At 48.3% G+C, this 23,026-nt stretch overlaps 1 protein-coding gene across 4 annotated transcripts in view; it reads right to left on the bottom strand.

The window, feature by feature from the left end:
• The window catches only part of CHCHD6 (coiled-coil-helix-coiled-coil-helix domain containing 6), a 242,656-nt gene that overhangs the window by 96,179 nt on the left and 123,451 nt on the right, over positions 1-23,026 (bottom strand). For 3 of the 4 annotated variants that reach the window (XM_032842825.1, XM_032842824.1, XM_032842827.1), the window contains exon 5: positions 16,843-16,926. The exons of the other annotated variant lie outside the window; for it this stretch is intronic. In XM_032842825.1, coding sequence (XP_032698716.1) covers positions 16,843-16,926 — 84 coding nt within the window. The remainder of the gene's footprint in view (positions 1-16,842; positions 16,927-23,026) is intronic. 4 annotated transcript variants of the gene reach the window in all.

Below are 23,026 nucleotides of genomic sequence, written 5' to 3' on the forward strand. Positions count from 1 at the left end.
TGTGCTGGGAAATGGCTAGTGGAGGTACATGGAGGTACTCACACGGCCGTGGCTACTCATGACCAGCTGTGTCCAAGTAAGCGGCAAGGAGAGCTGCCCCAGGATTATAGACTTCCGTCACTCCTGCCCAAAGGAGAGAGAAAGCAGGCCCCGTCCAAAAAAAAAAAACACAGGCCTAACCTGACAAACACACTAAGACATGACTTTAGAATGAGGGAGGGAAGACCCAAGGGGAGGACTGAATGGGAAATTAGCAGCACCCTTCCTCAAGTGGACCACAGCCCAAGGAAAGAGTCAGTGGTGATGGGGCAGCATCTGTGATTGGTATGCACCTGACAGGTGTCTCCTTTGGTCCCTAGGCTTTCAAAGATAGGCAAGAAGACCTGAGCTCTGCAAAGAAATGGGGTGCTGGATCTAAGTCAAGCCCCCGGGGAGTAGGCACTGTATGATCATGGAGTTCCTAACAGCTCAGAAAAGGGAAGATCTAAACATGGGAGGGCCTGAGGTCCTCACACTGGAAAATTTTAATGAATTCCTGGCTCTTACCCAAGATGCTAAAACACTGCTTCAAAAATGGTGGTCTATTCTAAAATCACCTGTGTGTCTACCTGACCTGGACTAGATGGCCCCACCTGGTCTAGGACTCCCCAGGAGAAATCTATCATTTGGAACAAGTACCTCAGGTGACAATGAGGCCTACAATGTTGCTCTAGAGTGGGGTCTCCCACCTCAGCACTGTCAACCTGTTTGTTCCAGTAACTCCTTGTTGTGGGGCTGTCCTGGGCACTGTATCCCTGACCTCTACCCACCAATGCCAACCGCCCCCTCCCCCAGTCATGACAGGCAATAGGTCCAGACACCAGCAAATGTCCTCTGGAGGGCAAAATCACCTGTCAAAAACCACTGCTCTATAAGAAGAGGAAGCTAAAGAGGGATAGGAGCCTTCAAAAACTAATTTCTGAGAAATACAATCACAAATGATCTCAATAAGAGAGAGGGGGATAGAGAGTTGTCCTGAGGCCTAATGCACCTAAAAATCACAACATGCCCCTGCTCGCGACTCCCCGGAGAGGCATGTTAGATTTCCTGGGGAGGGAGAGCAGGTAGAAAGAGTTCAGAGGGGGTTTCTGCCACATGCTTCTGGGAGCAGGAGCCCTGGGAGCCCCTGGTCTATGGGGTCAACACATCTCTCAGGGAAGGGAGGGCAGAGGACCCACTGGGAACACTAAGGAATGGCTCAGCCTGTAAGAACAGGGTCAGAAAAGCTGAGGCCCAGGCAAGCTAAGCCATTGGGAAAATGCTAAGGACAAAAAAAGGGCTTTTAAAATTGGATCAGGAGCGATAGGAACAAGAAGGGATAGGCCCATATTGGGGTGAAAGGTGTTCAGTTAACAGATGATGGCGAGAAAGAACTATAAACTCCCATTTTCTATCAAGGAGAACAATCTTCAGACTGAAAAGGGTGAATCAAACACTGATATGAGGGAATTGAAACGCGAGACGGAGACGAGATTGTGAGAGAACATCTAGTCACACTAAATGAATTCAAATCTCCTGATCCAGATGAATCACATCTCAGCTCTGAATTAACTTACAGAAGAGACATGCTCGTTGCTGGCAATCTCAAGGACTCAGAGAAAATGAGAAGATGCCCAAGATGAGACAATGTCCAATTTAGCAAAGGGGAGAAAAGGTGGATTTTGCAAACTATAGGCTGGTAAGCTAGACACAGATCCCTGAGAGAATTCTATGGTCTAAGTACTCAGAAATGGAAGTCACGGCCCCCCAAAAGGAAGCCTAGGCTGGTGGGAAACAAGGTATCCAGACACACTTCCATGCTCTTGTCGTAAGGTCATTCCACTGCCTAGAATAATGGAGACACCCCCCAGAGTGATGGGGACACTGCCTACAGTGATGGAGATACTCACTGCCCAGAGTGTGGGGACACCACCCAGAGTGATGGGAACAATGTCTACAGTGATGGGGACGCTGCCTACAGTGATGGAAATACTCACTACCCAGAGTGATGGGGACACTGCCCAGAGTGTTGGGACATCACCTACAGTGATGGAGATACTGTCCAGAGTGTGGGGACACCACCTAGAGCAATGGGGATATCACCCAGAGTGATAGGGTCACTGCCTACAGTGATGGGGACACTGCCCACACTGATAGAGATACTCACTGCCCAGAGTAATGGGGACATTGACCACAGTGATGGGGACACCACCCAGGGTGATGGGGTCACTGTCTAGACTGTAGGGACACATGGCTCAGAGTGATAGGAATACTGTCCAGAGTGATTGGGACACTGTCCACAGTGATAGAGATACTCACTGCCCAGAGTGATGGAGACACCAATCAGAGTGATGGAGACATAGCCAGCATGAGGGAGACACCAGCCAGTGTGGGGACACCGCCCAGAGTGATGGGGTCACTGACTAGACCACAGGGATATATGGCCCAGAGTGATGGGGACACTTCTCAGAGGGATGGATACATTGCCCAGAATGATGGGGACACTGCCCAGAGGGACAGAGACATTGCCCAGAGTGATGGAGACACTGCCCAGAGCAATAGGGATAACACCCAGAGTTATGGAGACACTGCCCAGAGTGGTGGCGACACTGCCCACAGTGATGGGGTCATTGACTAGAGTGTAGGGACATATGGTCCAGAGTATGGGGGCACTGCCCAGAGTGATAAGTACACCAACCAGAGTGATGGGGTCACTGCCCAGAGCAATGGGGACATCACCTAGGGTGGTGGTGACACTGCCTACAGGGATGGGGACACTTCAGAGTGACAGAGGCATGGCCTACAGGGATGGGGAAACTGCCCAGAATGGACTCTGCTCAGTGAGATTCTGTCCTATGATGCACCTGTGGGAGGACCAAACAGCAGAAGGAACCTGGAGTAGCACTCCTATTCTGCAAAGTCTGGAGAGTGAGGACAGATGGTTGACTATAGAGTGTGGCATCTTCCTTCTGACTCAGCATCATTATCCATGACTTGAAGAAAGGAGTGGCAGCAAACTGATCAAATCTGCTGATGACATGAAGTTCAGAGGGAGACCTAATATGTTGGATGGGTAACAGGATCCAAACACTTCTCAAATGCTAAGAACAGCCCTGTCTACTCCTATGAGATGGAAATTAACAGGGTTAGGGTCCAAATCCAGCAGCCATGTGCATGCAGAACAAGGCAGTTCACACGCAGCCCAGCAATGCACACAAAGCCCAAAGGAGCTGAGCCCAAGCGAGACAGCCAAATGCAACCCAGGCAGTGCTGCCAGGGGAAATGTTCCCTCGGGAGGGTCTGTGGGGGGTCACGGCATAGCCCTATACCACCCCCACCCCTTTTGCCCTTGCACGCTGGCTTCGGTTCTAGGGTCAGCAGGGACAGGGACAAGTTAAAACCTACCAAAAGGAGAACAGTTAGATTGCCCCACTGGGAGGAAAGCCTGAGAACTGGGGTGATGGTTTCACTGGGGAGGGATAGGAGGAAGGCTAGTTGTCCCCTCTCTGGCACACCACACAGGCTCGTCCTGTCTGGCTCTGTGACAGCTGTTACACCGGAGGGTATGAACAGAACCAGTGGGTGGTAGTTACAGGCAGGACCCCTGAGCGGACCCCACAATGAGGCACAACCACAGCTGTCCATTAACAGCACGACTGTCCGAGGAGGAGGGGGCACAGCTAATACCCACACACACTGTGACAGGCATGTTCACGTGTCATCTCATTCGGACCTTAGCAACAATCCAATGAGGCTGTGCTTATTATTCCCTGAAGAATGAGGAACTCAGGCTCACACAAGTTAACCCATTTGCCTAAGGTCACACAGTTAGCAAGAGATGAGGTAAGCAGTCACCAGGGGTGAGCCCCAATCCCATGCTTCCCAACCTACGGTGTCCAGTCAGGGCCTGACTAATCAGCAGCTGGGGAGACAGCAGGAAAACATCCTGCGCCAGGGAAGAGTCCCTCAGGCAGGAGAATCAACAGTGATTATAGTGCATAAACAGGCCTTCATAAAGCAATGAACATGATCACTTAATTAGTAATAAAAAAGTACAAATTCAAAGACCAATTTTTGCCCATCGAGTTAACAAACTTAAAAACCAATGAAAATGGGGGAAGGGAGAGCTTAAGAGCTTTCCTAATAGGAAAAAAAAATCATATATGCAGAGGCAGTTCTCAAAAGGAGAAATAAAAGAGGCCAACAAAGTTATGAGGAGCTGCTCTGCCATATTAATAATTGAAGAAACGCAAAAATTTGAGGCTGATAAAAGGCTGTGATGGTATAGGTATGGGAGGGGACTCTCAAGCCATAATTCTAAAGAGAAATTCGGATGTCTCCATTAAAATTCATTGTGAAAGACCAAAGAACCCTAAATGTCCGTTAACAGGAAGACGGTGAAATACATAATGCCAATCCCCGCTATGTAGTCATTAAAGGGACAGGTAGATCTGATGGACAAAAGGAAGTGATGTGCAAAGTTGTCTGAGAAATACTCTTAGATTCAAGAAGCAAGTTAGTAAAGAATAAACTCTGACCCCAGCTGTGAAAAACAAACCATGTCTGTGTTCATCACAGAAATAAGGCTGACAGTTGCAGGGGATGGCTGGAAGCACATTTACCAGTGTTCCTGCTGGAGAACTGGGGCCACACTTTGCATGCTTTCACGGAGCTTGAACTTCTTGCAAACACGCATTACACTGGTAATTAATTTTAAAAAGAAAAAGGAAAAGAGCCCACGTTGCTGAAGGAAAGGAGGTTGGTGCCATTATGTACTCTGGAAAGAAGTGTGCATTGTTACTACCCCTGCTGCACGGCAGTCCGGCAAGGCGTAGCCGCCAAGCCTATCCTTCGGGCTCAGCAACTGTAATTCTAAACATTTTTCCTGAGAAAAAAGCTGAATTCAGGTAGCTTATAAGGATAAGCCTTTTTTTTTTTTTTTCTAATAGGAAAAGCCTAAAGCAATGAAACAATGCAGTGATAGAAGAATAGATTATGGCACGTTCATAACTAGGAGTAGTACACAACTAATTAAGTGTAGAAATACGTTTGATGTGGAAAAATGGTTCAGAATAGACTGAGTTTCAAAATGGTTACCAAAAAGCATCATGGTTATGTTCCCATTTTTGCAAATACAGGTGACCCCTGAACTATGCGGGGTTTAGGTAGTGATGAACCCCCTCCTCCTCCAGAGTTGAAAATCCATGTGTAATTTTCTACTACCCAAAAACTTAACTACCAGTAGCCTACTATTAACCTGAAGCCATACAGATAACACAGTTAATTAACACATACATTGTATGTTATATGCATTATATGTTCACAATAAAGTAAATTTTAAAAAAATTTTGTTGAGAAAATCATAAAGAAAATACATTTACCATACTGTACAGGAGAAAATCTGTGTATTAAGGGGCCAGTACAGTTTAAACCCATGTTATTCAAGGGTCAACAGTATTATAACTAGTCAATATTACCATAACAGAAACAGGTTTTGGCAGTGTCCACCAAGGCGCTAATAATATTACCTCTCTAGGCAGGGTCTGATTTGGCAAATTTGATTTTATTCTTTGGGCTTATCTGAAATTTTTGTTTTTTCTACTGTGAACATGTGCTACTTAAGAAATAAGTATAAGCTCAGTGGGTTAAGCATCCAACTCTTGATTTCGGCTCGGGTCATGATCTTAGGGTCATGAGATCGAGCCCTGCATCGGCCTCTGCACTGGGCGTGGAGTCTGCTTAAGATTCTCTCTCTCTCTCTTTCCGTCTCTCCCCCATCCTCGAAAGAGTAGAGGAAGGAAGGAAGGAAGGAAAGAGAGAAAAGAAAGAAAGAATAAGCAATTTTTTAAAAGGGCAGTGATGCCCCACAGCTGGATAAGCTCCAAGCAGATAACTGGGTAATTCCCATGATGCCAAGCACCAAAGGAGGGTTTTTATACAGAGAGGTCTGGCTCCGCTGCCGGCACCCCACGCCATGCGGTTATACTCCGAGAACCACCTCCACTTACTGCCATGCACCTAAGCCCAAATTGCTGCTGACTGCTGTGGGCTGCCATCTGTCCTGACTGCTGAGCCGCCATGTCAGGCATCTCTGTCTCTCAGGCACTGAGTCTGCTCTGGGGACAAAACAGTGAGTTAGGTGGCAGCCCTGCACAGAAGGAGCAGCAGGAAGTGGTCAAAGAAGGCCTCTAGGGTGATCCTAATGTCAGCAAAGAGGCCATTTGGCCTGAGCGTGCCAGGTGGACATGCAGCCAAGGCCCAGACCCCAAAGCCCTGCAGCCTGGCTCAGGAATCCCAGCTTTCTTCTGAATGCATCAGTGAGTCATTGATAGGCTTTAGAAATGGTCTTCCTGCAACAAGGAGATAGCAGATCATAGGTGGAGAATCTGGTAAAAAGGATACCACTGGGGAGATGATGGTTTCAGTTCAAGAGAGAGAGTAGCAAGGGGCCACCATTGTGGCAGGAGGACAAAGAACAGGAGCTATGAGCTCAGTAACTGGGACAGGACTTGGTCAGCAGGACAGTGGGATGGACAGAGCACCAAGAGGGAGAGACCAAAGGGTAACCTTGGACTCTGTCTGCAGCATCCCACCATCATCACAGCCAAGGGCTGAAGGAAAGGCCCAAAGGCATTCACCTGATCCAATCAAGCTGATCAAAACAGGAAGGGAAGAGCCTAGAAGGAAAGGAAAGGGAGCGGCTGCAGAGTGCCTATTTAATTAGAATTATTTGTTTAACTGGGTCTTTTCTAGCAGGGATAGGTGGTAACCCGCATACATGATGGACAGGCACTTCTCTGGCTCTTCAAGCTATAAGGACCTATTTAGGAGACTAAATGTGCCTCGGGAAAACCAACAGACAATAACCACGGTGCAGGAAGTGCTGCATGTTAATGCCACTGCTGCCAGAATCGGTGCAGAAACCACTTCAAGAGGATACAGCGATTGAGCCTGAGCTTAAAAGGACCCTAGCAACAGTCATGGAGGGAGCGACATCAATCCGCAGCCGTGAATGGTGTCTTAACCACCGACGTTCTCTCCTCTCCCCACCCCCCCGGCCCCCCGTGATCATTTCGCCTCCCAATGAGGTATGCAGCTGGCTCTTTCCTTCTCTGGACCAGGTTCCACACCATGAAGAAGAAAGATGGGAATATAAACCTGAGGAGTTTTTGCAACAAGTCGCTGGCATAAAAAAAGGGGGTAGGGTCTGTTCTGAGTGACAAAAGATTTGAAAGCCTAAGAACCAATTTTAACATTGCATCTCCAGCGAATCCTGGCTTACCGCCGCAACAGACAAGCACAGACAAAAACACGGGGAAAAGGTATTTTTGAGGAAATCAGGGAAATCAATGTTAATTCTCCGAGGCAAGAAAACAATATTGTAGTTATGTAACAGAATGTCTGTATTTTTCAGAGACACATCCTGAAGTATGTAGTGGGAAATGTCACGGTCACAGGGATTTGCTTCAAAGCAAAGAACAAAAGAGGAAAAAGAAATAAACATGAGCAAATGTGGCAAAATTGTTAAGTCTGGGGGACAGGCACAGAGAGGTTAATTATACTATTCTACTGTTCTGCTTAATATAAATTCTACCACAGATTTTTTTTAAAAGATTTTATCCATTTATTTGAGAGAGAGACACAGAGAGAGTGTATGTGTGAACGTGAACAGAGGGGAGGGGCAGAGGGAGAGGGAAAATGCTGGAATCCCAAGCAGACTTCCTGCTGAGCATGGAACTCCACATGGGGCTCAATGTCACAACTCTGAGATCATGACCTGAGCCCAAACCAAGAGCTGGAAGCTTAACCAACTGAGCCACTGAGGCGCCCGCATCGTAGATCATTTTAATACAGTTTCTTTTTAAGATTTTTAAAATTTATTTGAGGGGGAGAGAACATGAGAGAGAGAGCGAGAGCATGAACAGAGGGATGGGATAGAAAAAGGAGACTCCCCGCTGAGCAAGGAGCCTGATGCAGGACTCGGACCCAAGACCCTGGGATCATGACCTGAGCTGAAGGCAAACACTTAACCAACGGAGCCACTCAGGTGCCCTGTTTTAATACAGTTTCAAAGAGTACTCTGAGCAGCTGCCCTGGGCGGCTGCCTGATGAACTACTGACCCCTGCATTCAGCCTGCCTTGGGCCACGGACAGCAAACTGAGGGCTGTGAGCCCAAATCAGTCACGTGACCACTGTTGCCCATTTCAAAGCCTGTTTCTTTACCTATATAAAGGGAATGGCAGCAGTTCCTACCCTATGGGACTGCCTTGCAGATGTGATGAATGAGAACATGTGATGCGCTTGGGACACACCTGGCCCTTTGACAGCAAGGATTCACACAAGATCAGCTGTCATTTTATCGCTCAGCTCACTGGGTCATTGTGCAGGCCAAAGGAGGCATTTCAGGTGAGGTGTCTGGCCAGTGCTTTACGCAGGGGAAATGGTCAGCAAATGTTAGGTATGGAGCACCTAGAAAGCCGGCCTCAGAGACAGAGAGTTTGATAGCAATATGCTATCAGTGCCTTTAACTCCCAAAACCACCCTGTGAGATGAGAACTCCTGTTGCTGTTTTACAGACATGGATTCAGGAAGACCTAAATCTTGGACCCAGAGTTGAAGGGCTGTGAAACCCTGTGCCATCCCTTAACCTCTCTGAGCATCCTCGGTTCCATTTACCATGAACACTCCTCCCCACCCACACCTAAGCGACATAACTCAGGCACCATAGGCAGCGGAGAGGAGTAGTGCAGCCTGTCCACGGGGCCCCTGGCGCAGACATCTCTCCCAGGAAAGCCACAGTCACTCCACATACCCAGCAGAGGCGGCAGTCTCTGCTCCCTCCTCACCTCACAGGTTAGTGTAAGATAAAAGAGAGCATTTCCATAAAGATGAGACTATGAGGTACAGAAACACACCATTAGCAGAGAAGGAATGTGCAGAGTAGATGTGGGGAATGTGGGACCACGAGGCAGTGGGAGCGGAGGTGGTGGAGGAGCCAGTGGTGGTGGCAGAACCCAAGATTGAACGGCATCCAGCCCCAGAGCCTGTGATTAACCCTGACTCTCTATGGTGGAAAAACTGTAAGACTCATGGACACAGCTGCAAGGGACCAGAGTCCTGGTATATTATTAATTAGCTATATGACCTCTGGGGACAATGGGAGAAACAGCAGTTATCTCATTAGATCTGGCTGGTAACAGTAATGGCAGGTACCATTTATACCACGGTGTATTACAATGGACTAGGTCCTATGTCACATCCTTTATTATGGTGAAAATGTAATTACTACTGTCCCCATTGTAAAGATGAAGATTCCCAAGGCTCCAGGGCTTAAGTGACTTGATCTTGCCTATAAAGCCAGTGGGTGGTGAAGTTGTAATTCAAACCCGGGTCCCTCCAGATCTAAAAACCCAGTGCTTGCAGCCACACCAAGTGATTCTCAAACCATTTAGCTGCCTTGGGGCCTTTTCTTATCTGTGAAAATAATTGGATTGGATCAATGGTTCTCAATTTCTTTGTTTCCCCTTCAAAAGACCCGGGTCCCACCAGCACAGGTATAAAAAGCGCATTCTCACTAAGAAAGGCTGTCCTAAATCTCCAAGCAGTATGTTCTTTCACTTACCACTTCTAGTACACTGTTGAGAACACACAAAATGGCCATTTTTATGCTGATACCATTAGGAAAAAGTGGTACTAGCTGGGTAACAGGTGTGCAGGGTCCTTCTTTAGCCACCTGGGGAAGAATTTCTGGACTCAATAATCTTCAAAAGTCTCCTGGGCTCGGAGCTGTTGGGTGTAGAACTGTTCTTCACAGTGATCAGGAGTGGGCTCCTTCCCCACGTGGGCCAATTTCTTGCAGCACTGCTTTTAGGTCACTGTTATCTGTTCCCTCCTCTAAATTCCCAATGCTCTGGCAGCCTCTCCCTGCAGGCAGGTCACTCTGGGACCACTTGCCATGCCACAGTCCTGCATCCTAAGTGGTGAGCCCCTGCCTGCCTCTGGTACCAACACTGAGCTGACACAAAGCAAGCCTCCCCACACTCAGGAGAAATGCCTGCTGGCCACTCAGAGCACTCAGCGGTCAGCAATTCTTCCAACAAGACGTACCACCCACTCAGCGCATGGCTGGAAGTCACTCCACCTCCAGAGTCAGAGGCTGACTTTCCCCAGTGAAAGCAGCCCTTACCATTGCATGCCCTCTGACCCCCTTGGGGACCTACCTTCCACTGGACCCCTCAGGGACACATTATGAATTCTCCTTTTCCCATAAATATGATCAAATCACTCCCTCTTCAATCACCAATGTTCTCTCTCTCTTTTTTTTTAAAGATTTTATTTATTTATTTGACAGAGAGAGACACAGCAAGAGAGGGAATACAAACAGGGGGAGTGGGAGAGGGAGAAGCAGGCTTCCCACCGAGCAGGGAGCCCAATATGGGGCTCGATGCTAGGATGCTCGGATCATGACCTGAGCTGAAGGCAGACGGTTAACAACTGAGCCACCCAGGCGCCCCCAATGTTCTATCTTTGAGGAAACTTCTTGAGAGAGTGATCTATACCTGCTTCCTCAACTTTCCACACTTACTGCAGCCCTAACCCCACACGTAACCCAGCTTCAGTCTCCACGGCAATACTGGAAAGGCTCTCTCAACGCAACTCACATGTCCTTCAAAGCACAATCAAGAGGCTTCTCCTCTAGCCCTACCCTGACCCGCAGCATTTGGCACTGCTGACCACCTTCTCTCAAACCTTTCTTCCCGAGCTGATTCGGGAGGCAGCGTGGCATGGTGGGAAGGGCAGAGACTTCAGGGCTCTGACTTCATCCATCAGCGGCATGGTTTCTGGCAGCTCATTTAACCTGATTCCCAGTTTCTTCATTTGTAAAATGTGTAATATAATCTACCTTGCAGGGTTGCTGCAAGGATTAGCGATAATTTATGTAAAAGAGCCTGGCACATAGCAGATGCTCAAAACATCGCGGTGGCTGTCATCTTGTGGGACGTGGAACTCCATGTCTGACACTCTCAATCATCTGCTGGCCATCTCCACCTCGTATGTGCAGGTCTGAAATTAAACTCACGACCTTCCCCAAGTGCCGTGGCTCACCTGAATTTTTCTCTTTCTCCTAATGGCACCACTATTCTTCCGGACATTCAAGCACAACTCTTTCTCCAGCTGACAGCTCTCTTCAAGAACTCCCAACGTTATCCTAAAGGAGCTACAGTTGTTAGCCAGTCATCCGGGTCCTTCATGATGTGACTCCAATCTATTTTTATAGCTTCCCCACCCACTGCCAACAGTCACATGGGAGCACCTGGGCTGGGGTCTCTGTCCAGAAGCCCCACCTTCTTCACGTCCTGCCTCCGTCCTGCTCATTCTCCAAACACAGCTTCCACCAAGAAGCCTTCTCCCTCTCCCGGAACCTCCACTGCGTCACTGTTTCCTGCTTGTGCATACACACTTTCCTTTCTTTATTTCTGCTAACATCTACTGGGTACCTATTCTATGGCAGACACTGCATCCTCAGCCCTTAGTGATGAATCACCCCTGATGAATCAGACCAGCAAGGACTTTGAGCTCCCAGGCCTTCACAGCCTGGAAGGGGAAACAGTCACAGATGCCAACAGCCACATGGTAGTGTAGCAAGTGCTAGAACACACAAGGGGCACAGGGCCTAGGGAAGTGCCGAGAGGGGGCGGCAGGTGATAAGGCGGGTGCCTAAAGGCAGGCCTGCCTTCCTCAGCTGCATCCAACTTTGCATTAAGTAGAAAAGCACAAAACCTCCCAGCACAGCTTGATGAATTCTCACCACTGAATGCACCTGTGGAACTAGCACCCACGTCAAGAAAGGGAACATTACCCTACCCCACATATTTACCCTACCGCTACATACTCTCTTCATTACTCCCCCCAAATGTAACCACTACTCCACTCTCTACCACCACAGATTAGTTCCACTGTGTTCGAACTGCATGTGATATGTCCCTCCAAAGTGCATGTATTCTTTTCTGGCCTTCCTGCTTAATGTTCTGTTGGGGACAGTCACCTGTGCCTGTGGCCACAGCCTGCTCATTCTCATGCCCGTCCGGGCCTCCACTGTGATGACTGCCATGATTTACCTATTTCCCTGTTGACATCCTAGGGGTGAATCTGAATGATCCTGCAATGAACGCCCCACAGTTTTTGTTTGGATTTTCGGGGAACAAACGGACACATTTCTGTTGGGCACAGAACGGCCAGGTCATAGGGTATAGTATGCCTGTGTTCAGCTTTAACAGACAATGGTGAACAGTTTTTTAAGGTGGCTTCTCCAATGTAGCCCCCTGCCAGCAGTGTGTAAGGGCTTGGGTTAACCACAGCCTTGCTAGCACCTAGTGGTGTCCATCTCTCCCGTGCTAACCATTCCACTGAGCATGTAATGGTGTTACCTTATGGCTGTGACTGTATTTCCTTGACATGTGTGAGGCTGGGCCCTGTGCACATGGTCCCAACCAGCAGGCCACCTTCTCTGGTAAAGCAGGAGCCTCCGTATTTAACTCCTCTTCCTCTGCGCCCTAGAGCAGCTCCTGTTTTCCTGAACAGACTCTGACTGACACCCCCAGGGACACCAGGCAGGGGGCTGTTTAGTGCTGTCACTGAGAGAGCTGCAGGCTTGGCAGGATCACATGACAGTTGTTCCTTAAAAAAAGAAAGCTGGAGTAGAAGCAAAGAGAAAAAAAACAGGAAAAGAGCTGACTGTTCACATATCAATGTTGGGATGACATGTGCACCCAATGGAGGCAGGAACAGAGATTTACACTCTGGGGGAAAGAGCCTAAGATCCAGGAAGAACCCACATATTTCTCAGGTTCTTCCTTTCTCCCTGCCTCCAATCTGTGACACCAGACCCCCAAAATGCCCTCCCCACTTTGCAGTTGCTGAGTTTGGAAAAAGGTGAGAGACCATTTTTACAGGGCTGGCATGTTTGGTCACGGGAAACCGGCACTCAGGCATCCTCCCACCTGGGGTCCTATTCCTCACCTCTCCCTCCCCTCCCAAACTGTGCCGTGAATTCCTTGATGCAGGAACCACAACTGTCGGAGCTATCTCAAGGCACTGAGTGGAATTAAACGAATCTGGAATTAGTGAATGGCTATGCATTTATTAAAGAAGGGGAAAAAGGATAGAAATGACATGAAAGAACTGAATACTTCTACATCAGACACTCGTACACAAATGACCACTCACCCTCCAAACAACTGGCAGATTAGTCTTCAAATTCCCGTTCCAAAGATAAGAAAGCTGAGGCTTTGGAACTCCCATAACTTGCTCAGAGTCAGAAGGCTGGAAAATTATTGAGGCTGAACTAGGACTCCATCGCCGGCTCATTCTCCACCACCTCCCCGACTTGGCCCCATGGCTGAGGGCAGAAGACACACTCTTGGCCAGCTCAGTGGCTGTCAGGTTCAGAGCCACCTGGCACCTGGGCTTCTACCAGAAGATGGTAGACGTTGCTGGTTCTGATGGGGCATAAGTCACCCTTAGCCCCAAGATAGCAGAATCCAAGGGTAGTATGGGTGAAGTCCACTCCCAGTTCTTCAGTTTCCTATAGGAAACCACAGAGGGCAGCTGAGCAACGGCTCTGGGGGGCCAGTTAAGTTGGCAAGAGGTTCAGCAGCCATGCCTCTGATAGTCAAGGTGGTACACAGCTTCACCCTCCTGGACCCTACACCCAACATACAGAAATGGAAAATGGCCCTGTCCTCTAAGACTATCAGGCATGTGAGAAACACTGAGTTGTGAGCAGCGAGTGGTCTCCATACTGTTTTGCACAGAGCCCTCTTCTACCCTTGTGGATCGTGAATGACAGACAGATGTCATGGCAGGCATTTGAGAAAAGCCCAGTAAAGCCCAGAGAGGAGGCTTCTGCATCCCAGAGAGCAGCCACCCACTGATGATAAAATCTGTCTCAGCACACATACATCCGTGCATGCGTGCACACATTCACCCATTAATCCAAACCTGAAGCGTTAGGACTTGAAAGACAATTGCCAGTAACCACTGCACACTAGAGAGAGGAGCCAGCTCTTGCTAGGCACTGGCCCATGCCAAAGCCTTTCAGACATTACCTCCTCTAACATGCGGGTGCCTACAGAAGGCACCCGCATCTCCATTTTACAGACAAAGAAACTGAGACATGAGGAGGCACAGTGCGTCCACAGAGGGCAGCGGTGCAGGGCCGCACGTGGGCCCTGGGCCAGCGTGAGCAGATGCTTCTCCCGGCCCACAGCTTGCGTGTCAACACCATGTCTGGGGTTCGCTCCCAGGTGCCATAAGACCCTCACCAGGCCCCAGCACCCCCAGCAGCTCACTGCTCTCTGTGATGAAAGGAAAAACACTCCTCACTTAGATCTTGCAGTGTGGGCGTGAGGAACAATTACTCAGGAAGATTATAAAGCATAGGAGCCCTATAAAATATGATTTCCACACTCAGGAATAATCATCTAGGGAATAAATACTGTAGTACAAAGGGGTCAAGATGTCTCCTCCCCCTTAAAAATGAGTCTGGATTCTGCACAGGATTTCCCTACCTGCCAATCACAGTGGACCAGCACTTGAAAACAGTGTCCTCCAGGCAGAAGGGCAGCAGGGTTCCAGCTGAGAGGCCCGTGGACACAGCATGGTGCCCTCACGAGACCAGGCCTCTGTGCCCCCAATCCTAACCTTTCCTGGCCCCTAACCACACTCTCAACTATTTTGGATGGTCGACGATGATTCAGCAGTTGTTCCAAGTTTCCCCTAGAACAGGTTTCCACCATCAATTTCTAAACTTAAGAGGAAATAGGAAAAAAAAGAAAAGAAAGGAGGCTGCTGATTGGAAGGCCCTTAAGCTGTGTGTACAGAAGCTGAAAATGTCAAGGTCTGAGAGTATTCAACAAATGAAAGCAGAATTATATAAAAGCAACAGCTAATAAAAAAGATTGTTGGATGCCAGGTTCTTCATCTTCCCAACCATTACGGGAATAAAATTATCCACGGAGAAGATGGAAAACCTTTCTCAAGACTGGTACGATTAAGCCTTAAGACGGTGCCTCTTTGCTCCCCCTTCTCCAGTGCTGCCCCTTCCCCTCCACCCCCTTCACCCCGTCTCCCTCATCAATCTCTAGTTCCCGGGATGTTGGAGGTGCTTTCCTTCTGTATGTTATCCAGCAAAATCCTAGTATTTAAGTCAGGCAGGTGATCATGTTTTTGCACCTCCTTCTGGAAGCATTCAATAACTTCACAATCATGTAGAAAACCTCATTTTAGAAAAAGCCCACATCTGTGTATGGAAGGAGTTGAGGCTTCCCTGTAGGATAAAGGGGAAGAACAGATAAGAAGGAAGGGCTCATCCAGGAGAATCTCCTTTCAGCAGAGAACTGGACAGAAGGAGGAGAGCCACAGTGGGGATGAGAAAGGAGAGTGACAAGGTGAAAACAGATTTAAGACAAAAAAAACCCCCCAAAAAACAAAAAAAGCACTGTAAGGCTACTACCCTTCACTCCAAGCAGACACACTCACACACGCTTCCAGGAGTCAAACCAAGAGAGGGAAAAGCAAGAGGAGCGCAGCAGGAGACCGCAGAATTGCACACATAACAACACAAAAAAATCTGCACTCATGAACATATGGGCAACTGTGATAATTAGAGCTATGGCTTGTGGAATGTTTTTACCCTTTTCCAGGATCTCAAATCACAATCCTTGTCACTACAGCTACAGTCAAACCTGGGCAGGAGGCTGTTCCAGGAAACCTCTCCTTGTTAAGGACCACCTCTGTAAGTGGCATGGGGTACCCTGCTGACCTTCAGGATGATGCTTTCACCAGCGGGCGGTGCTGGGTATTCACAAGACAATTCAGGCGTCCCCTAAACACCCTACAGGAGGTGGATGGGAGTGTCCCGGGAGCAAGGAGGAGCATCCCTCCTGTCCCCAAGGCCTGGAAATCCAGAAATCCACGTTTCCATCAGCCTCCCCTATGCCATGCCACAGGAGAAAAACCCTACAGAAAATCAAGCCCCTCAGGCAAACTGTCAATTTCAAAGCTCCAAAGCGTGACAAACGATTCATGAAGATTTGCCTGCAATAAGCTGATGGCTCAGGTTGCCTGGCATGCAGTCGCAGGCAGGAGGAAGAACAATTTTTTTAAACCTCCCAACCATCTCCTTCCATGTTTTAAGCTGTTTCTTTGAAAAATCTGTCATGATCAACAAATTAAGCCCCCCCCAAATTAAGCAAGTTACCAAATGAATTTTCAAGAGTCGTTGTGGGTGTTAAAAAAAAAAGGAAAAAAAAAAGGGAATGATGCTATGTTTTTCAATCTCATTCATTTCAAAGGCTTATCCCTAGAAAAGTAGGGAGTATGTAGCCATGGTGCACTTTGATCTCCCTGACTCCCAGAAGAAAATCAATAATACAACTTTAATATATTTGTACAGCAAGACTTCACGTTATTATTATTTTTATCCAATGCAGCTTAACTAAAGTCAGAAAGGTAGGCTAGGTCTCAGCACCGCCCTGTGGTGAAAGTGATTTTTTTTTCTAAAAGGGAACTATAGCACAGCCAGCCGCATTCACAAAAAGCGGGCCAATTAAAAACCAATTATCTCTGTGAAGACAACTTGTAGAAAGGGTGGGGGTGTGGTGTTTGCCAGGCACAGGAGGGCAGGTCCACAGCAGGGGATTGGCTGCTGGGGCGACCAGGGGAACCGGGAGTGCAGGCTCCTCTCTCCCAAACGGCGGCAGTGGACTCTGGTCAGGGGCTTTCAGGACCTGGCTCCCCAAGGCGGCTGACAGGAGCCTTACCTTCCTCTCAATGCGCCCCAGCTGCTCCTTACAGAAGGTGTCACGGCGGCTCAGCTCTGCCTCCCGGCTCTCCAGCTCTCTGGCCTAGTTGGAAGAGAACAAAGCCCACGTTAGCCAGCAGCAGCTGGGCTGAGTGTGAGCTCTGGGGAGAAACCAAGGGGGTTCTGTTCACAGAGGCACTGACCCCGTGAGAAGCAGAATCATGAGTTGAAAACCTATGCTATGCTAGACCACTTACGTACCCTGAAGTGCTTAGTTTCCACCAGAGGGCTTCGAGGTGGGTAGCTGCTAGAGTCATTTCACAGAAGGCCAGCACTCACATTTACGGAGTGCTGACTGTGTGCCAAGTACTAACTAGTCCAAGGGCTTCCCACAGACTTTCTCACTTGACCCTCAAAACACCCTGGAAAGGTAGGCAGGAGTATTATGATGCCCCCATAGGCAAAGAAATGGAGAGGCTAAGTGACTATCTCAGCTCACAGCTATGAGGGAGGAACTAGGGTTTGAGCCCCAGCAGGTACAGGGCCTGACCACAGAGCTGCACTGCCTCCAGGCCACACAGCCTGGAAGGGCCAGAGCTGTCCCCTGGCCACAGCGTTCTCACCCCGGCACTAGACCATGCCACAGACTCACACATGAGGTCCCAGAGACGGGGATGCCAGACTGCCCTTCTTCTCGAGAGGTAAACTCTCTGCTTCAGGGGTCAGATATCCGAAAGGTGAGCAGTGTCAGAACCCCAGAACCCTAGAGCTGGAGAGGACAGTTATCCCCTCACCCACCTGACAGGGAACAAACAGAATGGCTGGTGCACATGGCTGAGGACACCCCCCCCACCCACCCAAGGTTACAGTTAGGCTGAGGGGCTTGGCTAACCAGGGCAAGCAACCTGGAGCTAGCACACTTGTGGCTGAACCTGCCCGCCCTTAACTAGTTGGGGGAGCGAGTTCCAGCTTACATGGGTACCATATACAAGCCTAAAGCAGAAGTCCCTGACCCACAGGACTGTATGGAAACCCCTGCAGAAATGGGTAGGGTCACAGCAGGCCTCCAGCAAGGGATACTGCATCCCAGCAGTGCTCTGCTGCCTGGGACACCCATGGCCCTGGAGCCTCTCAGGACCTCTGCAGGATACAGCCCCAAGGCCTGCCCCCACGCAGGATCTGAGAAGCCTAGAGGGCTGGCTCAGTGCTCGGGCAAAGAAGTAATGCCCTCTGATCACTGTCCACCCCATGGAAGGGCCCAGTGAGCTCCAGCCCCATTTCAGGCTCCCTTTTCATGTAATTATCATGACCCCAAGAGCACAGAGCTAGTCCATGATGGAGGCCAACCATGGATGTAAGCTGCTGAGACTCCAAGTCCTGAGCTGCTTCCTTCAGACCACACCATGGTGTTGGCGTGTGGGTCTGAACTGTTCAAAAAGTCTGAGTAGGACAAGAACCAATGTTTTTGAAAGCCCATTTCATTGGCCATGCTGCTCCCCTGATGTGAAAATTTTCTAAAGCCCAGCAGGGGGCCAGTAATGAAGAGCCAAGCACAGGGTGGCAGCGACTCCTTTCCCTGAGGAAAGGCTTGTGTTTAGCGGACTTGGCTGTGCTCAGGAAGACCCGGCCGGCAGGGCTTGGGCACCAGCTGACAACCTGAGAGTCACGCTCTACTACTGGCCCCACTACTCACTGGCCTGTACGCTTGAGCAATTTGTTATCCTTTTCTTGGGTATGTCCCCCTTACCTGCAGAAAGGAGAACAGAGCAGAAACTTGGCTCCTGAAGCTGCTGTAGAAGATCTAAAAATGCTAAGAAGGCTTCTGGAATGGCTGTGGAATGCCAACACTTCAGAAAAGCTAAATACAAACAGTGAGACTGAATGCTGGGGATTTCTCACAGGATTTTTCAGAGCATGATGCCTAGGCAGTGTCCCAGGAATGGGAGCATGGCTAATCCGTGCTGGCCCTGTGCAGCCATCTGGGGCCCCAACCTTCACTGTCCCTGGTATGATCAGAAGAGAAACGGTCTGACGCAATGAAGCAGCCAGTGCAGGAGTATCTCCCGGGGCTCCGGACTTGCCATCTTGTGGCCAACAGTCCCAGCCACCCGGAAAGATGACATCTGAAAGCAAAACTGCCACGAGGCTCTTCTGCTGCCATTCACTTGAGGTCAGTGGGACAGTAGATGAGGAGGCCACCCTCCCTCCCGCGGACACATCAGGCTGCTTCCTCTGGGCAGCGGCTCCAGGGACGCTCAGCTCATGGTTCCTGGGCCTGAGCCAGCATGGGAGTCTGTGTCAGAAACGGGATGCAGAGCTAAGGCTCCGGGCAAAGCTGCCCAACTATGGAGGCTTCCTCAGGTCACAGAGAGACAGTTCATACATAGGAAGAAACACTGAGGATATGGGGGTCTCCTTTTACAGCCATGTCAATCAGCAATACCACTAAGATGATAGCAAGCAAGGACGTGATTAACTGTGTAGAGGGCTAGGAGTCTGTCTTACCCCATGTGAAGGAAGCTCTGTGAGAAGGGCCTGGCCTGCCTGGGCATATCCCCAAAGCCTTCGCCTCCATCACAGCAAGCTGGCAAGGTGGCAGCCTCATTGGCTCTGCCCAATCCACCAACAGGCACCACCCATTGACCCCGTTCATCTCTGAGATTTATAATGAAACCCGGTGAGTAACAGTGGACAGGAGGTGACAGGAGGGGAAAAGGGGCTGTGGCAATGAATGTGATACCAACGTCTGGCTGTCTGTGCCTGGCCAGGAGCAGGGCCTCCACGATGCTGCTGGGGTGAATGAAGGTGGGCCTCAGACACCCTGGTCACTCTGCATAGCTGCCATCATCCAATACGTGAGGCCACGTGGCAGGCGCCCCGCAGCATGGCCGTGGAATTAAGGAGACACCGGCAGGCTTCTCTGACTGAATTTATCAGAACATTATTGGGCACCTACCATGTGACAGACACTATCGCAAAGGGGTTGCGGATACAAAAGGGAAATGAGAAAGAGTTTCTGTTCTCGTGGAGCTTAGATCCCAGTGGGAGAGACAAATGTGTGTGCAGAAAAATAAGATAATTTTGGAGAGGGATATGTGTTGGGGAGGCCACGGGCAGAATAACTTGTGGGGTAGTGGGTTGTTATTTTCTCTAAGGAGATTTCCAAGCCAGGCTTCTGGGGGAAAAAAAATACTGAGTAAAGTTTGCTGTCTCTGATACAAAGGCAAAATATCACCATTATGAAGATCTACTTGGTGGATTACAGTCTTTGAATGGGGAATTGAAAGGAATCTTCAGTGATTTAGTCAAGGACTTCCTCTAGTCAAGAGAGCACAGTGAGTTCACACTTTGATGCATCTTCCCTGCTCTAAACACAGAGCAAGAAGAGGTAAAATAGAAGAACCGGAGACCAAAAAGACATGGCCAGGTTCAAAAACAAGATTAAAACGTCCAACAGAACAGGAATGCAAAGCAGTAGGTGAGGCTGGAGCCACAGGCTTCCTGGGCTCTGGGTCTGGAGTCAGTGGAGACAGCCAGAACAAAGCCTGCCACATAGAGCAGAAGGACTGGAGCCAGTCTTGCCACCTGGAACCCAGGGCTCCCCCGGAATGAGAAGCTGACAAAAAAAATTCTGGAAGACTCCTGTGTAGGGCTGAGGTTCAGTGCATGGGCTGCAGCTTCAGTCCACTCAGTCCCAGGCTACAAAGGAATCAAGTCCCCTGCTCAGGTCCCAGCTCTGCAGCACTAGTACCACCACGGGGAGGGGCCTCAGAAGGCCACAGTCACACGTGTCCCTGAATGTGGGTGACAGGTATAGACCACCAGAAAAATACTAGGCATGGAGAAACAAAAATGACAGAGAAAGCAAAGCAAAGTAAAACAAGACAAAAATCAAACTTCCTACTCAAAATGCACCTGCAAACCAAATCCCAAATATGTGAAGAAATGTGATGCTTAGAAATAAATCAGCAATAAAATCAGCAACTGGAATACGAATTCACTCCAGATGAAATTAATTTTATGGGACATCATGACAAAGGATTTTTTAAAACTTTTTATTATGCAAAAATAAAACACAAGACAGAATAATTTAATAAAACTCCAGATAGCCATCGCTAAGCTTCAAAATTTATAGACTATAGGAAATCTCGTTTCACCTATATTCCCTAACTTCTCCCTACCCCCAAATTTCTTACAGCAGATCATTTCACCAGCACAGACTTCAATATATTTCTCTAAAAGATAAGGACTTGTATTTTCCTAAATCAAACCACAGTACCACTGTATACCCCACCAAATTAATTCCTTAACATATCAAATATTCAGCCAGTGTTCAAATTTCTAATTGATAGAGGATTTTACATTTTTTTTTTTGGTTTTTATTTATTTGAGAGAAAGAGGGAGCATGGAGGTGCAGAGCAAGAGGAAGAGGGAGCAACAGACTCCCCACTGAGCATGGAGCCTGATGTGGGGCTCCATCCTGCGACTCCAAGATCATGACCTGAGCCTAAGACAGATGCTTAACTGACCGAGCCACCCAGACACCCCAATAAGGGATTTTAACAGTACATGTTTAAGGTACTCAAAAAATAAATGAATTTCTGATTTAAAAAGAAAAAATTACGAACCTGGAACAGGAAAAGCCCCAAGCAGGTAAATACTATGAATTTAAATTTCTTCAAAATAAAAAATAAAATGGATAAGACAAACCCTAAATGGAGGGCAGTAGGCGGAAATTAGGAAACTAAAAAGTAGCACAGAAATGTGATCCAGAATGTTGCAACAGAAGATAAAGATAAAATGTACAAAAGAGGAGCTGAAAAACTTGAAAGACAAACTGACAGACTCCAACCAACGTCTAAGAACTATTTCAGAAGAAGAGCCGAAAGGGATGGCAGAGAAGAGGAGGTGGAGGAGGAAGATAAAGGAGGGAGAAGAGAGGAAGGAGGAAGATAGACGTTAGAGCAGAAGGCAAGGGAGTAGGGGAAGGTCAGGTAAAATGAGGTGGGGAAGGGAGCAAGATGTAGCAATAAGGAAAAAGTTGGGGTGGGGGCTGAAGGTCAATGAGGGGAGGAGGAGAAGATATAAACACAAAATCCCAAATAAAATTAAAAGTCAGTTGTCACAACAAATATGTGGTAGATAGCTTCTGAAATGGTCCCCAATGATCCCATGTCCTGATACTCATGTCTTTGTGTGATGCCCTCCCCTTAAGTATGGGCTGCACCTAGTGACAAACTTCTTGTGGGTGAGGGGCAGAGGGAGATAGAAAATCTTAAACAGACTCCATGCCCAGTGCAAGCTGACAAGCTGACAAAGGGCTCCATCTTACCACCCTAAGATCTTGACCTGAGCCCATATCGAGAGCCTGAGGCTTAACCAACAGAGCTACCGTGGTGGCCCCTCGTGACAAACTTCTAATGAATAGAATCTGGCAAAAAGTGATAGAATGTCACTTTCTAATTGCAAAGAAATAGTGATTTTTGTCTTGCTCATCCTCTTTCCCTTGCTCACATTAAAGAAGCAAGCTTCCATGTTGTGAGCTGCCCTATGGAGACGCCCACACAGTAAAGAACAAGGAGACCTCCAGCCAACAGCCAGAAGAACTAAATCCTGCCAACAGATGCATGAGGGAGCACAGAAGCATGAGGGAGCACGGAAGCAGAGCCACCCTGAACCCTCAGATGAGACTGCAGCCCCGAGACAGAGGCACCTGGCTAAGCTGTGTCCAGATCCCTGATCTACACTCTGTGAGAGAGTAAATCTTTATTGTTTTAAACCACTAAAGGTTATAATTTCTCAATTAGGAATAGACAATGAAAACAAAACATGAACTGATTAATCTCATCTTTTTAAGAGAAAATGATTCTCACTTTGGATAAAAGAAAGAAAAAGAAAATCTAACTATATGTCATTATAAGACACCAAGCCCCCATACTAATGATCTTATAGAACAAAAGAAAACCCTTCACGGGACATCTATACTGCAATGTATACTGTTTGTTTACACAAAAGGTTGAGCGAATATTCCAACAAAAATATAAACACACAGACACACAAAAATAATGACCTACAATAAAGGGAAATAGTCGATGGAATCAGACGTGACAATGGTCCAGATGTTACAAGTGACACAGAGGGACTTTGAAAGAACTATGATCAATATGTTATAGAATCTAACAGAGAAGGGTAGACCCCATGTG

The sequence above is a fragment of the Lontra canadensis genome, unplaced genomic scaffold (genome assembly GCF_010015895.1).
Source record: "Lontra canadensis isolate GAN:19392208 unplaced genomic scaffold, GSC_riverotter_1.0 scaffold133, whole genome shotgun sequence".
Taxonomy (NCBI): domain Eukaryota; kingdom Metazoa; phylum Chordata; class Mammalia; order Carnivora; family Mustelidae; genus Lontra; species Lontra canadensis.